The sequence below is a fragment of the Cyprinodon tularosa genome, unplaced genomic scaffold (assembly GCF_016077235.1).
Source record: "Cyprinodon tularosa strain WSP-4 unplaced genomic scaffold, ASM1607723v1 ctg113, whole genome shotgun sequence".
In the NCBI taxonomy this organism is placed as follows: domain Eukaryota; kingdom Metazoa; phylum Chordata; class Actinopteri; order Cyprinodontiformes; family Cyprinodontidae; genus Cyprinodon; species Cyprinodon tularosa.
Window position 1 is genome coordinate 1124465 of NW_024037926.1, and position 14355 is coordinate 1138819.

The following is a 14355-nucleotide window of genomic DNA, read 5'->3' on the forward strand; positions in this document are numbered from 1 at the left end:
ACATATTTTCTTGGCTTTATGAACAGCTATAGTATATCAGTGCTTATACTAAAGAAGTTATAATGCATTTGATTAACCGAACAGAAATGTCAGTATTTGGGCTTCTGATCAGTATTAGAGCTTATTGGGAGCAAAAGGTGATTTTGTTACGTAGTTGACTAAAGTGCTCAATAAAACCAAAAACCCAAAATGAAGCTTGATTAGTTTCATTTTAAGTGATATTTAAAATCAGGAAGTGTAACCGATCCTGGATGCAGTCAGAGAACCTAAAAAATCTTTTTTTTTTTCTTTTTTTTTTTTTTCCAGTGATTTTAGTCTTATTAGCTCAGTCTGACAGATAAACCCCCCCCCTACCACTCCTTTTTAACTAACTAGAGATACTAGGGATGTTTAGATACAACTTTTTCATTTCTGATACAGTACCAGTATTGCAACTGTGCCTTTTATTACTTGTGTGGAATGTTAGAAAAAGCTTAGTCAAATTATATTACTCACACAGAGAACAATAGACATCAATGATGGGTAGAAGAACAAGCGATCTAATGGGTCATCTAAACTTTAAACAGAAAGGGAAGTGGAGTGTTTCTACCAGCTTGGTGAAATCAGAGAGTTTAGAGGGAGGTCAATATATACATTTACCTTTTGGCTGATAATGGATCAATATAAATATCTGATTTTTCATCATAGATGACCCACATTTTTATTTAATTTTTTTACAACTTCTTAACATCTTTATTACTTTGAACATTCAAATGTTCAGGCGGCTAATAATATACGCACTACCTCAGAATATCTTTGCTTTGAATAGTGTCTCGCTCCTTGCTTAACCTTGATGTGCTGCTAACTGCTTTTTAACCCTGCAGGAGAGAACAGGAGTCCAGATGATAATGATCCAGGATGATCCCATGCCCACTGGAGCAGACAAGCCCCTCAGAATCACTGGGGATCCCCACAAAGTGCAGGTCAGTCACATAGCATCTCACCAAGGAATGCTATTTTTCTAATTTATTTTTTCTGTATGCAATGTTCTAATTTTCTATCCATCCATCCAAAGTGAATGTTTTTTTTTTTCTTGTGGGTTTTTAGCAAGCACGTGAACTTGTGGTGAAGCTCATTAGAGACAAAGACCAAGGTGACTTCAGGGCTAGCAGATTGGACTTTGGATCCAAAATGGGTGGAAGCAGTCTGGATGTAAGAACTTATCACTGCATCTCTCTCTTTTTTTTTTTTTTTTGCTGATTAATTTTTTTTTTTTTTTTTTTTTTTTAGGTGGCTGTGCCCAGATTTGCTGTTGGTATAATCATCGGCAGAAATGGAGAAATGATCAAGAAGATTCAGAATGATGCTGGTGTCAGGATTCAGTTCAAACAAGGTTCGCTTTAAGACTCAGAAAAAAACATAATTGTATTCAAATTTTTTTTAATGAAAATTTCATTGTTTATATTTTTTGGTACAATAAAACCTTGTCAATAAATAGTTTGAATCTTTCAAGCTACATCGGACTTGTTGTTAATCCTTTATTTTGTTGTTAAATCCTTTAGAACAGTCAATGATCCATTAGGTTTCTGTTTGCTATGTTCAGATGATGGAGTCAGCCCAGACCGTGTCGCCCAGGTGATGGGCCAGCCTGACCACTGCCATCACGCTGCTCATCTCATCCACGAATTGGTCCAGACTGCTCAGGTTTGTATTTTTCTCTTAGAAGCTCCAGGCAAAGCAGTGAGAGATAAGACACTCCTTAGGTTATCCTGGTTAGACAAAAAAAAACAAAAAAAAAACAAACATTGTTGATCAGAAAAGCTTAAACATTTTAACTTGAATTTGTACAAGAACAAATGCAGGACACGGCAAACACCTAAAGAGTGGTGATTTGATTTGGAGAGACTAAACTTCTACATTTTGATGGCAGGATGCTGCGGGAGAGGCATCTCCTCTGCAAGAGCTAGCATCATTACAAATAATTACAGATCGCAAAGGTTAATTTAGGTGGTAAATATAGTCAACTATGTGATGGTGTGTCCCAGAAATTATTTTGAGCTTGGGGGAGCAATTAGCAAATTTTGGATGAAACTTTTAAAGGAAGTCTATTTTAAACAGCAATACAATGTATGGATAAAAAACATAGCTGAGAAATCATATTAATTTCTTCCCTAGTCAACATTTAATTTTTTCCTGTTTTTTCCTTTTAGGAAAGGGATGGATTTGGCATCATGGGCCGTCGAGGGCGCAGTGACAGTAATATGGGAGGTACTGGAGGTCTGCAGGAGGTGACATACGCTGTGCCCGCTGATAAGTGTGGCCTGGTGATTGGCAAAGGTAAAAGAACATGTTGATACTCTTTAGTAATCTGTTTAAAACCTGTTTTAGGTCTAGGTTCCTTCCTTATTTACTTGAATGAAACACTGAAATGTTTGTTTTCCCAGAAACGTTTCATTTAAGGCATTTTATTAAGCATGAATCCAGTACAACAGATTGCAGCTTGTCTTTCAATAACTGGACACGGTTTGCCGGTTGGTGACTTGGTGAAACTGATGAGAAGACGGGGGATGTGGCCACCCTTCTATTCTCCCCCTTAGGGTTCATGTATATAGCACAAGTGGTATTCATTGGCTTCACTAAGGGCTTAATGATGGGGATAATGCGTGTAATGTGACATTAATTGTTAAAGGTGCATAATAACAGCCCTCAATCATGTGGAAGGCTGCCTGGCATCTAATGAGGGTCTTTCAGTCCAATAGAGTGCAGCGAGGGAATGAATAGGAGGAATTAGCTTATTGGCTATTCATGCCCACTCTATTGGTAGCTATTTAAAAGTCATTGACCACTGCATTGGAAGGAGCTGCGCGTGCATGTGTGTGTTGTATGGTGGCATGCATGTTGCCTGTGTGTGTGTGTGTGTGTGTGTGCAGCAGTGGGCGGTTCGGAGGGGGCCTCTTTACCTAAGATAAAAACATGGCAATAGAAATGTCAAGTGGCTTTTGTGCTTGTAGTGGGGCGAGGGAAACAAATAAACCTGGGCGTTGCGTCCCCCGCTCTTTGCATTAGCATATGAAGTGAGGCAATATGGTGGAGATGGCGGTGGGTCTGGGTGCTGTCAGCCAGCCCTTAAAGGGTGTGGTGATTAATATCTTTACGATGCCATATGCAGCCCGTTGCCCCTCGCTTTTGACCTTATACACTCACACACGGTCACAGAGAGCTTGATAAATCCTGCCACCCACCAATCTGCTCAGACTTTATTATCACCATGAATTCAGTGTCCAATAAGTACCTCTCCATTTATTTTACAAATATTTGGAGCAAACAAAACCTCTGCAGACTTGGTCAAATGTTGCAAGGCTGAGAGTTTTGTATTGTGATTTTGTGCTATGTTAATGTTTGGTAATAACAGATTGAGTTAAAAACATGTTATTTTTAATGCAGTCAGAATATTTCTAGACTTAACTCTATTGCCTTTTTTTTCTATCCTTCCTCATTTAGTTTCTTCTTTTGTTCATGTTTCTCTCCTTGCTGACCCCCATTCTTCATTCTTTTAATTTTTGAAAAGTTATGCGCATTTCTCCTTTCTCTCCTCATTGGTCTTTATCTATCTTTACTTCCTCTTACCCTTCTTCAGCGCTCCTTTCTTTTCTCACTATAATTTTTACTTAATTCTATTCTTTGTGTCCTTCCTTCCTTTTGCATTTTTTCACCCTTCCTTTTCTTTTTGTGCCTCTGTTGATTTCAATTAATCTCCATGTGTAGCTGCCTACACTTGATTTAGTTTTGTTTGGTGTAAATTGCATCTAAATTCTCTCTAAAACATCTTCTTTCCTAGTCTGGTTGAAACAAATGTACCGTAAATTCTCTAATATTGGCCTGTATTCCAATAGCTGCCGGGTCTCTAATAATGGCCGGTCTCGCTGTCAGAGGAGGTAAATAATGGCCGGTCTCTAATACAGGCCGGGGCTATAAACGTTTTTTCTGGGCATACCTCAACATTATACTTGTGGTAGTAAGTAACATACAAGTACCACAGCCCTGCGCAGCTGGACGACAGGCCGACTGCTGCCCGTCTGCGCGAGGAAGAGAACAGACACGCAGCACAACATGAGGAGGAGCGCGAGTGATGAGGAGATTAAAGGGAGAGATGAAGAGGAGGAGGAAACTGAGGAGGAGGATTAAACAGAATTGGAGGATTTTTTTTTTTTTTTTTACTTCAAACCAAGCGAGACATGGTAACTGTACTTTTTCAATAAATTAACCTAGTGTTTTATAGGTTCAAATAGACACAAAATCTCATTTTTATTCATTCCACTGGTAGTCTGTTTTGCTCAAATAGCAATAGAGGCCTGTCTCTAATACTGGCCTCTATCCTATAAAGGCCTGGACCGCGATGCACTTGAGTGAAATAAAGGCCCGGGCCTATATTAGAGAATTTACGGTATTTCTCTTTTGTGTTACAACAATTTTAACATGATAAATGGTCAGATTTGCAGTTTTATAAAATTTAAATTCTTTGTCTTTGGTGTCTGTTCAGTGCACCTCCTTTACTGGTTTATATTTCTATGATTTTTAGCTTTTTTTTTCATCTGATAGAAATATATTCAAAAGTTTAGCAATAGTTTCGCAAATGTAAAGGGTATTTTTTAAACAACAAAAACTCTTAAACAATGCTTGCATATGTTCATTTTATGTTTCCTTAAAGTCAAGTGCCAGAACAGGAAGACTGAATTAATTAAAATATCTACTTTTATGTCAACTTGAATATTTGTAGCTTCAGATCAATATGCACCATCTCAGTTTGTAATCATTGTTACGAACTGTGATGGCGATCTTTTATTTCTAAACCAGCAGCCCACCGGTCCCTAAGCTTTGCCCTGAATGCTGCCACCAGTTGCTCTTTTATATCCCTTTCCTTTCTGCAGCTCACTAAACCAGTCTCATTAATAAGGCCTGTATTATCTGTCCGCTCTACAGCCCAGTCCATGAAATGAATGGTTGGGGTCTTCATTGCTCTCTGCTGTCTGACCAGAAGAGATCATAATGGCTTCATTAAGGCAGAAGTTTCATTTGGTTGACAATGGCTTAATGGCCCATGTGCAGTCTGTTGGCTGCAAAGAGAAAGCTACCATAGGAGAGGATTGAGATGAGCGTTTTCATTCAGGGGTCAGTTAGGGTCGTCAGTGTGTCAGCCACAAGTGAACAAATGTGTAATTGATGTTGGGACAGCCCCGGGAAGCAGCCTCCCCCTCTCTCGCCTCCCACAGGAGGACAACACGAAGTCAAGAATGGTGGAAAAAGTAAAAGACAAACGATGTCCCCAAAGGAGGATACGCTTCAATTTTTGTCTATTGCTGCTGTCATCTAGGTTTCATTTCCCCCGCTGGTGTGATTGCTCTTCCCACACGTCAGGAAGCTGGCATCTGATGCGAGAGCAGGGGGTGTGGGGTGCAGGAGATGTTGTCTTTTGTTTCCTGATTTGCATGGATGTTACTAGATAATGGTAGATGAGTTGTGAGACGCATGCCACGATTTTCTCAAGGTAGGAAGGAATTAAAGGGATGCGAGTTTGCTTAGTCATCCCCAATGCCCTAAAGTTAAGATACAGTAGACTGTTTACATTTCTCCTGGATGTCAGATAAATGTTTCAGGAATTGGTGGATGTCAGACAGCTGGAAATGCACTGCCTATACCAAAATATAACCCTTTTATTATTAAAAGAGCTGAAAAAGAATAAAGTGACTCAGTCTGGTGGAAATAAATTAAACTCCAACTTGATTAGGATGATTTATTTTTATTCTGCCTTCATTATTGCATAAGTTTTGCAGTAAATTTAAAGAACTTCACTGTAAAAGTAATATTTAAAAAAAATGCATTTGTTTTGAGTCAGAGTTTGGGGATCAGCAGTTCTTGTATCTGACAAGCAGCTATATTTATTAAAGCTTGAGACATTTTAGTGTCTTTGGAAAAATTATTACAGAAAAACATTGATGCAGTGAAGTGCTTCTGAAGACAGGTGTTATAAAATCCACTGTCCTTTTTTTAGGAACCATGTGGCTGGTGGAGTTTAGCTCTATGTCAGTAATTATAGCAAGTATTTTGGCAGGCTCAGTGTTTTAGGCTGAATTGTCTGTTCATGTTCTCTGATTGTATTTTTGAGTTCAGGAGAAATACTAATGTGGAAGAAAATCTTCTCCATCCCTTTATTTCTATCGTCAACAGATGAAGTATAAGGCAGTGTGTTGCTGTTAAGAACAAGATATAAAGCGTGTCATCGGTTTAGGATTTGTAATGAGCTGAATTTGAAGGATGATCTCTGTGGTGATAATCTGATCTTTAAGGATGTGCAGAAACAGAGCCTTGTGGATTTATGAATGTGATCTGGATTTTTTTTTTAACAAAATTACACAGAGTAATTTGCTAAGAACATTTTTGAAAAATAAATTTTGCCAGATTGAGTTGAACCAAACCTAGTTATAGCCTAGAAATGATTAAATTCTTGTATTTTCCATAGTTTATCAGTACACAGGAAGCGCTGATCAGCATCATTGCCAGTAATTCTTTATTTTTCTCTGACTCTGTTGGGTTTTTTTCCAAAATGAAAGCCCCCATAGGTTTCTAACTTTTTGTTTTCTCCTTCCAGATTAGCTTTGAGGGTAGACCATATCAACATTTAGGGAAGTTTAAAATGTCTGATTAATTGTGTGGATATCAATGGGATATATGTCTGGCATTTTTAATAATGAACTTCATCGGTCAGATGTGAGCTTTTGCCCCACAATGTCTTGAATTGGCTTGAAGAAATAACTGAAAGTTTGTCGTTAACATTTCAGGTGGAGAAACCATAAAAAACATCAAAGAGCAGTCACGCGCTCATGTGGAGCTACAGAGAAACCCACCACCCAACACCGATCCCAATGTCCGTATCTTCTCCATCCGAGGCACCGCTCAGCAGTTGGAAAAGGCCCGTCAGCTGATCGATGAGAGAATTGGGGTAGGTGGTCTGTCCCTGGTCCCCCCCCTCTTCCAAGTCCCCTATTGTCTGATCTGATATTCATGAGCACACATGTCATTGCCTGGGTGAGCTTCGCCTCTGTGGTCCTAGCAGCCAGTAGGATGTCACCAGAGGTTAAACATGAAGAATCCATCAAATGGACTTAATGGAGTGCATCAGCGCTCGCCCCTGCCCTCTGACCTTGCCTGTTGGCTCCCTTTAAATACAAGTGTGGTCTCACTTTCCTCTGCTTTTCCTGGTCTTCCTCAGGGTCCAGGAATAGGAGGCAACAGTAACTTTGGGATGAGTCCCTATAACCAAGGCCCAACTACTCCTCCTCAACAGTAAGGTCCAACTCTTCATATTTTAATGCTGTTTCTTAGAAAAGTTCTCATGAACCTTTTCACATTTTATTCAAGTTGCAACTAGTAACTTCAGTAAATCTAGGATCATATGACAGATGATTACAAAGTAATTCGGGAAGCTGAAGTTGAATCATTAAAGGTTATCTAATCATATAAACATAAAACATGTTATGTTTCTGTAACGAATCCCTTTATTTTGATCAGTGAGTCAGTCAGTCAGTGAGTTCCTTATTCTGTATAAATACAGCTGTTGTATATGCTCTGTGAAGGCTTTAAATGTTTAGGAGCAAACAGCATCTCATAGGCTAAAAAGGAACCAAAATTTTAAGTTGTGAAGAAGCTCGAATTGGAAAGACAAGATCGAGGCTTCAAACATTTCCTGGAATGGTTTAATCAATCGTCTTGAAAAAAACAAAAAGGGAAAGTGTGGCGCAGCAGCAGCTCTATGAGGGCTTGGCCGACCAGCTTAACAGAAAGTGTGGGCGAGGGCAGCATCATTCACAGAGGGCAGCAGCCAAGAGCCTCATGGTAACTCTGGAAGAGCTGCAGAGATCCACAGCTCAGGTGGGAAAAATCTGACATAACGGTCAGCCGAGTTATCCAAAAATTGTGCCTGATTGGAAGACTGGCAGACAGTTAAAATAGGGTCATTAAAGGTCCTATTGGTGGTTTGCTAGAAGCCACTTTGAGGACATGACAGACAATCTGTGCTCCACTTTGTTTCTCACTCACATAAAATCCCAGGAAATGCATTGCAGTTTGTGGTTGTGACCAAATGAGGAAAAGGGGCTTTAATCAAAAAACTTCAAGGTATTTTATGTTTCTATGCATCTTTGGGTGAAAATCAGCAGATTTCCATCAGAACTGATACTCCAATGTTTTCTTTTTTTTCCCAAGTGGACCTCAGATGTTTATGACTGGAGGATGGGGCACAACATTTCAGATATGGCAGCCTCAGGGCCAACAGGAACACAGTACGTATTTCCAAAGGGTTAATGGTCGTATTTAATTAGAATTACACAACAATCGGTAACTAAGGCTGCTCTCAATAAATGAAGATATTCAGACTCTGAGAGTGCAGCTTCTCAAGTTTCCTATAGCTGTAGTGGGTTCATAATGTTAACAGGCTGCGATGAGCCGTGGAACATTCCCTGTGGCTCACCGCTCGCTTCCTGCGCGGACAGATCTCTGCGTTTTTCTGTCACTGTGTTTCATTAGGTAGCAGAGTTGTTAGAGGGGGGGCATAAGGGGAAGAGCAGAAAAGCCCAAACCCCACTGTCGGTAAATCTGCTCGTGTTATCTGTGTCTGGTTTCAGGTCACAATGGATCCCAGACGGGCCAGATGGACTGGGAGCAGTATTATAAAAAGCTAGGCGAGTATCACTCATGAATATTTTTCCATCCAGAATGTATCTGAGTTTATTACAGCATTTTAGATATCGTTTGGTTTAGGCTTCTTGAAATTTATTAATTTTGCCACCTTGTTAGCTCCTTTAAAAGGGATTATAAAATGGAGGGATTAATTAGAGGAATTAAATATTAGGTTTTCTTTGTGCAGGTCAGCAAAATCAACCACAGAGCACTGCTCCTGAATACAACAAAACCTGGGGTAAGTTATTATGGTGTTTTTTTCTTTGTTTGTTTTTAATTTATAAGCTCATCAGAAAAGGTGTTTCTATTATTATTTTTTTCTGCTCTCTTACTTTTTTAGGCCAAACAACAGCTCCTGGATCTCAGCAGACTTCTAATCCTGAGTACAACGCCTGGGTTGACTTCTACAGACAGCCGATGGCCTTTTTTAACCAGGGCGCCCAGCAGACACCAGCGCCGGGCCTTCAGGTGACATCAGACTCAGCGCTGCACTATTACTGACCCTCACTTTTTTTTTTTTTTTTTTTTTTTATTTATATATTTTATATATTTGAAATGGAGCTGCTGCCTAAACAAAAACTCACAAGTTTAAACAATCAAAAAAAGCATTTCTATTGATTTCTCAATACAGCTGCTCTACCACCATAGAAACATTGTTTTTAAATTACTTTGATTCGAACAAAGTACAATAAGATAAAGACATCTTGCTGACAATCTTGTAATTTCTCTCAGATTTAAAAATAGAATCTCTATGAGGGAAATCTGCAGTACATTTTATTTTATGCTTTATAATTTTTAGAATAAAAACAAAAATCAATGAGAATTCGAATCTGCTTCTGGTTAAATCTCATAAATAAGATGGACAGAAAAAAATTGCTGCTACCTCTTTGCTAATATTTAACTTTAAAAAAGTCAAAACCACTTTGGTTACAGAATGGATTAAAGGACCAAGACGGAGGGCATCGTTCTGCTCTCTGAAAGGGAGCAGCTGATTCAGTCAGTAATGGAATCACAGTTATAACATATACATTTAAATACGCAGTACTAAAGGACATCCCAAAACTATCTAAAAATCTTTATAGATACCTTGTTATTACTTGTATCTGACATCATATCAAACTAACTTTGTTTTAAGTCAGGATTACCAACAATATATTTTTTAATACTAGAATAATTAAGACTTTAGGAAATGTTTTTTTTATGACTTTATTCAAATTATGAAATTTGAATACATTCCCTTAGGATTTAGTAGGATCATTTTTAAAACTGCTCGACTTGGATTCAAACTCTTGGATTCCTTGCCACATGTTTCTCACCATAGTTTTTATTGTTTTTGTCTGATTCTTCCTGTTAGATCTGGTAATAAGATCAACACTCAGTCTCCTAAACTTATTTTTCATTTGGATCCAAGCTTTAACCTTCTGGCTGCTGTCTTTAGATTTAGCTCCGATGTGTTGACATAATGCACTTTCCTATTTATACTAAAGGGCTTCTGTCCAATTTCCATTAACCATTTGCTGAAATGAAATTAAAGGCGTCATTTTTGAGAAAACTTTGCATTTGTTGATGAGTTTTGCCATACGATGGACTGGGTCCAGTTGAAATCGGTCCAGTTTGCAAAACTTCAATGAAAACACTGTTATGCATCATATGAGTTACTATGAGATGAAAATTTAGTTTATTAACGCATGACAAAATTGACTCAGATTTGATTTTAAGTGCATTTATTATTTAATAAAAACAAAGCAATTGTGATATTGTTTTTTTTTTTCATTTTTACTATTAGAAAAAGTTTTATGTAAGTAAGTGAAACAGGTAGTATCTCATGTAGCCATACCAAATGATGCCTCCTCCAGCAAATAACCTCCGGCCAATGTATCGGTCCGTCTTTAGTAACTTACCGCACACATCTCGCCAAAGTTGCATTTTTTTCTGTTGCATTTGGACTTGAAGCTTCTTCTTTACTGAGTGGCCTTTTCAGCCCTTGTAGAAACCAGCCATGTTTTTTATGAGGGTTAGATTCCCTCTTCTCAGCTCCAGTCTGCATCTCATCAAGGTTTAAACCTTTGTTTTAGGATTTTGCCTCTTAGTTCTCCCAACTATTTGAAATTCATATTATGACGTGCGTCATTATCTTTGTTTTAAATGGATAAAGTATCTTTGACCACATTAACATTTGTTTATGTTTTGCAGGATCATTAGAGACGCCCATGTTCGACTTGAATCGGTGAACGGATGGAAACGACCCCCACTTTCTTTCTTTTTTTTCTTTCAAACAGGGGTTTCTAGATTTACAAAGCCTTGAAGACTTTTTTTCTTAGTGAGAAACACTAGCTGTAGAATGACTTGTATGATTAAGTAATCTTTCTAAAATCAGGAACATTTATTTGTTACTAAATGCTTATGTACACTGTTGTTTTTTGGATAGACTTTATCTGGGATCCCTTTTTGGACATGAGAGAGCTGTTTTGTTGTTATGGGTTTTTTTTTCCTTTTTTGACTCAGATTGTAATCGCCAAAATGAACCCACAAGTTGTAACATTTCAAAAGGCAATATATATGATCTATTTTTTCTAGTTATGTACAAAAATTGATTACTGTGCTTAGCAGTCTTGAATACTGTTTTTGTCATGTCATAAAATGTTTAAAGAGTTTGTTTAAAATGTTTCTTTTTCCTTTTACATAATTCAGTGAAATGAAACTGTGATGTTTTGTTACAGGAAATGTATTTTTGTTACACGGTTTAAAGCAAGAATTGATGTCCACCAGTGGCAGTGGTTCTAATTTAATTCCTCTTGTGCATTGTATGATGTTTTTCATTGTCTTTTTATTGTTCTCTGGTTTAAAAAAAGGTGCAATATCTTATTTCACTTTTGAAACAAAGATGGGTTCTCTAATGTTTTGACAGATTTTTAACTTGTAGTTTTAAGATTTGTTTTTTTTTTTTTTCTTACTTTGAAATGGAAATGTCATGGATAATTTATTACATTGATCTGAAATGGAATGATAGGATTTAGGGGGATGTTGCAAATAGATTTTTTGCCTTTACTACCTTGTAAAACAATGTATATATGCTCATATTTGACTGTTAATTTAAGATATATATGTTTCATATAAATATATATATATTTACACTTAAAAAAAAATTGTTCCTGTGATTTATGTTGCAGGAAGGTTGTCCCTCTTTTTTTTCTGTTCTGTTTTCATACTGAAAATGTTGAAAGATTGTGAATGTGATTTGAAATTCGATGTTGCATCTTGTTCTGAAGAAAAACAAGACGTGGTAGATTTATTTTTGTGTATACTCTTTACCCAAACTATTCAAGACTGCTAAGCTGCTGCAATTCGTACCTGTGTAATAATTAATGCAGTATTTTTTTAAGTTACTTATTTTAAGTATTAAGGTTTAAAAAATAGATTTTTGTCTTATTTGGTACCTCCCAGTTCACCGACGTCCCACTGTGCCCTGGCTGTGGACCCGGTGGGACGTTGGACTCAGTCCAATGCTAATTTTATTTTTTTTTATTTCTTTGTGTGTTCTAATATAAATGATGCATCCTTCTGGAAAATGATTACGGTATTAATGTCATTTCTTAATGAAAAGGGATATATAATTTCCAAATGTCTAATAATTATGGTGTTTATTTTCTCCTTGTGTGTACAGTTAACCATGTATTAAAAAAAAGAACATCCAGACTACCTTTATGTGTAATGTTGACGCTGATTTTTCTGTTAGATGAATATTATAAACACTTGGATGTTTTTTGTTGTTTTCTGCTACTAAAGTGTTGAAACGGAGCTCTATTGTGTGTAATAACAGATGAAACTTAGAGGGTGTCCATATAGGCCAAATGTATGTTTTCATGTTTTATAAGCAGAAAATATATATTTTCTATAGTCTACTGCCAGTTCTCAAATTCAAATAAATTTTCCGCAAGCCTCTCTTGTGGTCGATTTATGCTATTTGTTTGATGGCTGCAACACATTTTCTCGGCTGCAGTTGAACCAGGTTTTCATTTTCATAATTCTGTCATTCCAACTTGTTTAAAATCTAAGATTCATCTAGTGTGACTTTTTAATTCTTAGAAGGAATTGAAAAATTTTTAAATAGAATGTTTTTTTAATTTAGCACAGAATCCACATTCCTTCTGTCAACATTCATATCTGTTCAAATCTAAATTTTCTAACTTTCAACCTGTCTGAGCATTAAAGTTCCTTCACAGCTCTTTCTCCATCCTTTTTTAAATTTTTTTTTCAACTGTCCCTTGGGATTCTGTCCACTCAGACACCCCCCTCCTCCTCTTCCACTGTCACTGCACATCTTTGCCCCCAGCAGGGTGGCTCCTGCCCCAGTGGCCCCTTGCTTTGAAGCCGTGCAGCTGTTTTCAAATCCGACCTCTTGATTTTGATCTCCACTTTCCTCTTGGACGTGTCGTCCCTGTGGACACGTCATTCCTGCTGGTCTTTTGTGGTCGCCTTCATATTTTAGTCATTTCATGTAGCAGAGGATGTGAGAGGCGTGCTTATTGGCGCTGCAGGACATTCTTGGACACGCTCTGGACTTCATGGTTTATTTTGGGATCTAGCATGCTGTTTAGGGACAGTAGAGGTTGAATTTGCTCAGGTGATTAAACAGAGTATAAATCCATGAATGGAGATTTGGTAGCACACATTACAGTATTGCCAGATGCCAGTAAGCATATTTCAGGGATTTAAAATTATGTAGGGCCAGCACTTTTGAAATATCTTCCAGGCTCATTTAGTCTGGAGTTTTTTTTTTCTTTCTTTAGTTTTACCTTTTACTTATCTCTAGTTATTGAGATGAGAGGCAGGGTAAACCCAGTACAGGTTGCTAATCCATAATATCTCATTAGATATTTGCAATATCTTTTATTTTGTTTAAATATTTTTATTTTTTTTTCCTTTATTTTAAATCGAATTTCTCTGTTTAGTGTAAATAAAGTGGCTTTACATGTTTAGAGTAATAAAAATACATTTTTGGCCTTTAAAAATACGTAGGTAAATCTCCACTACAGCAATTTTGAGTTTTAAAAAAAATTAAGTCAGCTCCTTTTTTATTTTAAGTGGGGGTTTTTTAAGGTCCATATTGTAAATTGGATTTCTGTGGGGGTTTCCTAAAGCTGCTCTATAGATGGCAGTTATTTGGCAAGTTTATATTTTTCTTTAAAAAAAAAGAAATATGCGACGTAAAATAAGTTGAAAGTTCCATCTTATAAAATATGCCTAAAATGTAAAACACGAGAAAAGGGAAAAAAATTTAGTATTGCACATAAAATATTAACATGTTTTTGAAACTTTGGAATTAAATTCACGTCATCTGATTTTCTTTATTTCTATTTTAATTTAACTTTAAGCAAGTTTTTAAAATTAAAATACATCAGAAAAAAAGTTTTCCGAAAGATGTTCTGTTATGGATCTGGCCTTCCTTAAAAATATATAAAACGGTCGAGTTTAAAATTGTATTAATAAATGGAGTAAATAAAAGTATAAGTCTCCGTATTTCATTCATACATTTACCTTTTTTTAATGTTGGACTATAATAATAAAGTAAAAATTTATTTAAACATTTAAAACCCCGGTGCGTAAATAAAGGCGCACCTCCAGCAGGTTCCTGTGCGTCAG

At 37.0% G+C, this 14355-nt stretch overlaps 1 protein-coding gene across 2 annotated transcripts in view; it reads left to right on the top strand.

The window, feature by feature from the left end:
- fubp3 (far upstream element (FUSE) binding protein 3) overlaps positions 1-12654 on the top strand; it is a 34150-nt gene extending 21496 nt beyond the window's left edge. For both annotated transcript variants that reach the window (XM_038302273.1, XM_038302281.1), the window contains exons 8-19: positions 864-962; positions 1087-1191; positions 1270-1372; positions 1583-1683; positions 2190-2316; positions 6816-6976; positions 7247-7320; positions 8239-8315; positions 8658-8714; positions 8900-8950; positions 9053-9180; positions 10906-12654. In XM_038302273.1, coding sequence (XP_038158201.1) covers positions 864-962; positions 1087-1191; positions 1270-1372; positions 1583-1683; positions 2190-2316; positions 6816-6976; positions 7247-7320; positions 8239-8315; positions 8658-8714; positions 8900-8950; positions 9053-9180; positions 10906-10914 — 1092 coding nt within the window. In that variant the 3' untranslated portion in view covers positions 10915-12654. The remainder of the gene's footprint in view (positions 1-863; positions 963-1086; positions 1192-1269; positions 1373-1582; positions 1684-2189; positions 2317-6815; positions 6977-7246; positions 7321-8238; positions 8316-8657; positions 8715-8899; positions 8951-9052; positions 9181-10905) is intronic.
- Positions 12655-14355: the final 1701 nt, after the last annotated feature.